This window comes from Mandrillus leucophaeus, unplaced genomic scaffold (genome assembly GCF_000951045.1).
Source record: "Mandrillus leucophaeus isolate KB7577 unplaced genomic scaffold, Mleu.le_1.0 Scaffold510, whole genome shotgun sequence".
NCBI lineage: Eukaryota > Metazoa > Chordata > Mammalia > Primates > Cercopithecidae > Mandrillus > Mandrillus leucophaeus.
Genome location: NW_012105476.1, coordinates 626,687 through 632,534, shown reverse-complemented (window position 1 = coordinate 632,534; position 5,848 = coordinate 626,687). Strand labels below are relative to the sequence as shown.

Genomic DNA, 5,848 nt, shown 5'->3' with positions numbered 1-5,848 from the left:
GGGGGAGAGGGAGGGAGAGGGGAAGAGGAGGAGCAGGGAGAAAGGATAGCAGGAGAAGGAAGAGGGGAGGGAGAAGTGGGTGGGGGAGGAGGGGGGAGAAACGATAGGAGGAGGGAGAGTGGGGAGAAAGGATAGGTGGAGAAGGAGGAGGAGTAGGGGGGAGAAATGATAGGAGGAGAAGGAAGAGGGGGAAGGTGGAGAGAAAGGATAGGAGGAGGAGGGGGAAGGAGAAGGAGGAGAAAGAGGGCAGAGAGGATGGGAGGACAGCTAGGACCCCTGCTGTCCTTTTGCAGATGGGGCCCTGAGCATGGGATGTGCCTGAGGTCACCCCTCAGGCATTAGCAGAGCCAGCACTGTGACCTGGGTCTACCAATCTCCCCAGCCCCCAGGTGAAACCCTGGCCCACCACTCAGCACATGCTACGTAACCTCAAGGAGCCTCAGTTTCCCTCCATGTAAACACAGCTTGCTAGGCTGTCTGGCGGGGCTTGCAGCAGAGGTGGCACCTGTGGCTGTTCCTGCGGAATCCCACCTCCCCGTGACCCTCCAAGGCAGCAGTTATGACAGCTGATGCCAGCCCTGAAATCTCTAAGCAAATAAGGATCCCAGGAGGGCGGCAGCATTTGCATGCGGGTGTGTGAAAGCCCAGCCCAATGGGCTGCCTCTGTTTGCAGCTCTGAGCCCCACACCCCTTTTTTAAACAAAGACAGATCCTGCTCCAGGAGCCAGGAAGCCTTTCCCTGGCCAGCTGTGCTGGGCCCCTCCCCTGCCTGCTTCCCGGCCCACGTGCAGGCAAGGAGAGGGCATGCGAGTGGCTGCCACTGCCTGGGCGGGGCTCCAAGGGCTGCCCCTCCCCACCCTCTGTCCCGTAGTGGTGCCTGGACTCTACTGCCAAGACCAGGCTCACGTTGAGAGGTGGGCTATGACCTCCGAGGCCTCTTCTGGAAGCCACTGTGCCAGGTGAGGACCCAGCCTAGACGTGCGGGCCACGGGGAGAAGGTGGAGCTTTGGACTCTAGGGAGGCAGGGCGGCACCCGAGCCCACCAGGACCTTCACACACCCTGGCCTGTGGGGAGGCAGTGCCAGGGCCCGCCCTGGTCCCCAGAGCCCCATGGGGCACAAGGAGGGACACATGCTTACTGCGGCTCTGGACAGGGCACACCCAGGGTTGGTTTCCTGCCTGCCCAGGTACTCCCCCATGGAGCAGGTCCCTTCGCTGGGGTGGGGGCATCCCCCATTCTTTCTGCAGAGAGCTCTGAGGAGGGGCCCGCCTGCCCACCACAGCGGGATGGGGGGCACGGGGGGCTGAGGGGTGGCCGAAACAGCGGGATGGGGGCACGGGGGGCTGAGGGGTGCCCACCACAGCGGGATGGGGCACGGGGGGCTGAGGGGTGGCCGAAACAGCGGGATGGGGGCACGGGGGGCTGAGGGGTGGCCGAAACAGCGGGATGGGGGCACGGGGGGCTGAGGGGTGGCTGAAACAGCGGGATGGGGGGCGGGGGGCTGAGGGGTGCCCACCACAGCGGGATGGGGGGCGAGGGGCTGAGGGGTGGTCGAAACTCCTCGGGGACTCTCCAGGAACACCCCTCGGTCCGTAGTGAGGCTCCCAGCCTGGGGCCGGGGCTGAGTCCTAACACTGACACCTGGCTCGGGCTTCAGGGGCAGGCAGGCGCAGGTGGTCCGCGCTCAGTCTCTGTCTCTCTGGGCCTCTGCTAATCCGAAGTGAAGGGTAGGACTAGAAGGTCACCCCCTCTGACCTCCTGTGGTGCCTCCACGGTCACACCCTCCGGTCATTATCGCAGCTCAAAACGCCAGCCCCAGCTCGAAACCCCTCCCTCCAGGGCCACAGATGTCATGCTCTTGGCCCCGTTTTGCCAGCCCGAGACTGGGAGCCACAGCACCTGTCCTCCCACAGAGAGAGACCCCTGGGGCTAAGGTGCAGGAGGAAGCTGGGACCCCCAAGAGGAGTGAGGCCGGGCTCCATCAGGCCCACCTTGCTGGGGAGCTCAGGGCCTCGGGGTCCTGGCATTGGGTCCTCAGGCCATGAGCGAAGGCAGGCGACTTGAGGGGTTGCCTGTCCCTGGCTCACACAGCTCCACCCTACAGATAGGAGACGGAGGGTTGTCTGTACTCCAGGCCCACCTTTCTGGGCCTTCTCAGGCTCCACTGAGTACCCAGGCAGAGTGGACGGTATTCAGGACTGGGGGACACGGGCACTCACTGGATGGACAGACAGACAGACGCCTGCTGTGCCGGGCCTGCCAGACACTCCCTCCCCAGCACTGGTTTCTCCCTGGAACTAGTGACGGGCTAGGAGGTTCTCCATGTGCTCATGGCCAGGAGTCTGCCGGGCCTGCACGGCCCCATTCTACTCTGAGTCAAGTCTGTAAAGTGAGCTCACTGCAGGCAGTGTGGTGGCTCCAGGGGTGGGTCTCACGCATCTCCTCTCTGACCCCCGTCCCCACCCAACCTTGGCGGGTGCAGGAGCAGGATGCTGCGGCGGCGGGCCCAGGAAGAGGACAGCACCGTCCTGATCAATGTGAGCCCCCCTGAGGCAGAGAATAGGGGCTCTTACGGGAGCACAGCCCACACCTCGGAGGTAACACAGCGCCCAGGAGACCGTGGTGCGACTTGGGAGGTCCTCCGCTGCCTGGGTCTATGTCCCCACCCTGGGCCCAGAGCCTTTGGGGGTGGATGGGCATCACCGTGTTTCCCCTGCATCCCCTGGCAACCCCCAAGCCCTCGCCACCCTGTCCTCAACCGCCTGCCTGGCCCGGCCTGGCTGCGGAGAACTGAGCAGAACCCACTGGTGTTCAGACAGGAGCCCCAGGAGGGTAAGGGGGGCCTGGCCAGGCAAAGGCAAGACCAGGGCAGGGCCCTCCCTGTGGGGCCAGTCCCAGTCAGTGCAGGGCCACAGCAGCACCCAGGTCCATCTGTAGGGCTCCACCTCGTCACTAGGAGGCCATGGATTCGTTGTGAGCCTGTGGGGAGAGGCTGAGTCCCGGGCCTTCAAGGCCATGCAGGTGGCCCTGGCCGTGGAGGGCCCTCTTCCTGGTTCTTCTGGGCCACACATCTGCCCCAGCAGCCTGCGGGTGGACATGGGGCCCCTTCCTGCTGCCCCAAGCACAGCTGAGATGAGCCTCCAGGGAGGGGGCAGGGCCTCTCACCTCGAGCATCTAGACACTCTCGGTCGCCATGGCCACCTCTGTCCTCAGGGCCACTTTGGGAGCAGTCCGGCTCCCCTCTGCCCCTGGAGGCCAGCAGGGCAGGCACCCCTGCTCCTGGCCATGCTTCCCGCCAACCTGACCCTTGCCATGGGCCTGGCCTGAGGAGGAGGGGAGCCGGCTGGAGGCCCGGGGCTGGTGGTGCCCTCTGGCCCTGCCTGCCACTCCCCGCACCTGTGCGTCCTGGGGCTTCCCCCTCCAACCTCCACCCCTACCCACCCGCCACACACTCTTCTGTGGTCCTGAGCGTTCTGGGGCAGGGCAGGGACGGGTTGGAGGCGAGGACGGCTGCAGGGTGGGGTGGGTTGGAGTAGTCATCATGGGCAGATGCTGATATGCTCCTCCATCCTCCATGCCTTCCAGCCAGGTGGACAGCAAGCGGCCGCCTGCAGAGCTGGAGCTGGGAGCCCTGCCGAGTCCCGGACTGGTGAGCCCCTCCCAGCATCTGTACCACACCCGAGTTGGTCCTGAGGGTGGGGACACCACTGGGGTGCCCCCAGGGGCAGCAGGCCGGGGGTGGCCTCCTCAGTAACCAGGACGCTCTGGGGCCAGTTGCTTGGGGATGGGGCATTGGGGTGAGGGCCTCGGGGTGAGCAAACCATAGCAGGAAGAACAGCAGGAAAGGGGGCTCCCTACTGATGGGGTGGGGCCAGGAGGGCTCTGGAGAGCAGACAGGGCGGCCCCCTCCCCCCTGCTCCCGTCCCCTCTACCATCCTCCAGCTGTTCAGCCACAACTCAGGTCATTTCTGACTCTTATCTCTTGCACTCCACCCCTTTTATACCTTCAAACTCTCTTTGATCCACCCCCAACCCACTGCCTCTGTCTGCCTGGAGCTACCACCGACTCCCAGGGGATTGCACCAGCACCGCCCGGGCTCCCAGCACCCACCCTACCCACCCTGCTGTCCCCTCAGTCCCAGAGAGACCCTAACCTCCTCCCACCAGGATGGCTACTACTTAAAAGGAGATACCTGTACAGCCGCAGCATCATTCACGGTAGCTGGAAGGTGTGCATTCGTCTGCCGGGACTGTCATAAGAAGTACCACAGCCTGGGCCAGGCACAGTGGCTCACGCCTGTAATCCCAGCACTTTGGGAGGCCAAGGCAGGTGGATCACCTGAGATCGGGAGTTTGAGACCAGCCCTATCAACATGGAGAAACCCTGTCTCTACTAAAACTACAAAATTAGCCAGGCGTGGTGGTACATGCCTGTAATCCTAGCTACTCGGGAGGCTGAGGCAGGATAATCGCTTGAACCCAAGAGGCGGAGGTCACAGTGAACCGAGGTCGCGCCGTTGCGCTCCAGCCTGGGCAACAAGAGCGAAACTCCAGCTCCAAGAAAAAAAAAGTACCACAACCTGTGGGGCTTAGATGGCAGAACTTTCCTTTCTTACACTCTGGGGGCTGAAGTCCGAGGTGAGGGTGAGGCAGGGCTGGTGGCTTGGAGGCCTCTCTTTGGCTGTTGCAGACGCGCCTTCTCCCTGTGTCCTCACACCCCTGGGGTCTCTTCCTCTTATAAGGACACCAGCTGTCATGGATTAGGGCCCATCCTAATAGCCATCATGGGTCTTTAATGACCTAATCTCCAAATACAGTTTCATTCTGAGGACTGAGGGGTGGGGCTTTGATATACAAATTTTGGGGAAACTTAGTTCAGCCCATATCAGGGTGGAAGCCATCCACGTGTCCACCTACAGATGACTAGGCAAGCAAAATGTGGTACTTCCATCCAACGGATTTATTCAGCCATAAAAAGGCAGGAAATTCTGACACAGGCTGCAATGGGGATGAGCCTTGAGGACATTACGCTACGTGAAATCAGCCAGTCGCAAAAGGACAAACGTGATTCCACTTATATGAGGTCCCCAGAGTGTCAAATTCATAGAGAAGGTAGACTGGTGGGTGCCAGGGGCTGGGGCTGGGGAGGGGAGGGGGAGTTGGTGCTTCATGGGTGTAGAGGTTCAGTGGAGATGGATGGTGGTGATGGCTCAGAAGAATGTCAGTGTCCTTAGTACCAATGACCTGGACACTTAAATGTGGTTAAGATGGTTTTTGTTTGTTTGGGTTTTGTTTGTTTTCATTTATGTTTTTGTTTTTTTGGGACGGAGTCTCGCTCTGTCACCCAGGCTGGAGTGCAGTGGTGCGATCTCGGCTCACTGCAAGCTCCGCCTCCTGGGTTCAAGCTATTCTCCTGCCTCAGCCTCCTGAGTAGCTAGGACTACAGGTGCGCACCACCACGCCCGGCTAATTTTTGTGTTTTTAGTAGAGACGGGGTTTCGCCATTTTGGTCAGGCAGGTCTTGAACTCCTGACCTCAGGTGATCCACCTGCCTCAGCCTCCCAAAGTGCTGGGATTATAAGCGTGAGCCACCACGCCCAGCCTAAGATGGTTTTTTCAAAACGTAGACAGCCCTTATTTTCTCAGAATCCTCCACATGCCCCCTCTGTGTGTGTGAGGCTTAAGTCATCCTCGCAGCTGCATGCGTGGCCATGGGCCCACCCCTCCCTCCCAACCCCACCAGGCCCTCAGACCACATCTCCTCCTACCACTCCTACCAGAAGCTCCCCACCCTTCATTCCAAGACTGGCACCTCCCAAGATACAATCTTTTTTTTTTTTTTTTTTT

General features: G+C 61.2%; 1 protein-coding gene across 1 annotated transcript in view; it reads left to right on the top strand.

The window, feature by feature from the left end:
• Window positions 1-707: 707 nt before the first annotated feature.
• The window catches only part of ANO7 (anoctamin 7), an 8,000-nt gene continuing 2,859 nt past the window's right edge, over window positions 708-5,848 (top strand). Inside the window, exons 1-3 of the mRNA XM_011996380.1 lie at window positions 708-959; window positions 2,484-2,598; window positions 3,587-3,650. Coding sequence (XP_011851770.1) covers window positions 805-959; window positions 2,484-2,598; window positions 3,587-3,650 — 334 coding nt within the window. The 5' untranslated portion in view covers window positions 708-804. The remainder of the gene's footprint in view (window positions 960-2,483; window positions 2,599-3,586; window positions 3,651-5,848) is intronic.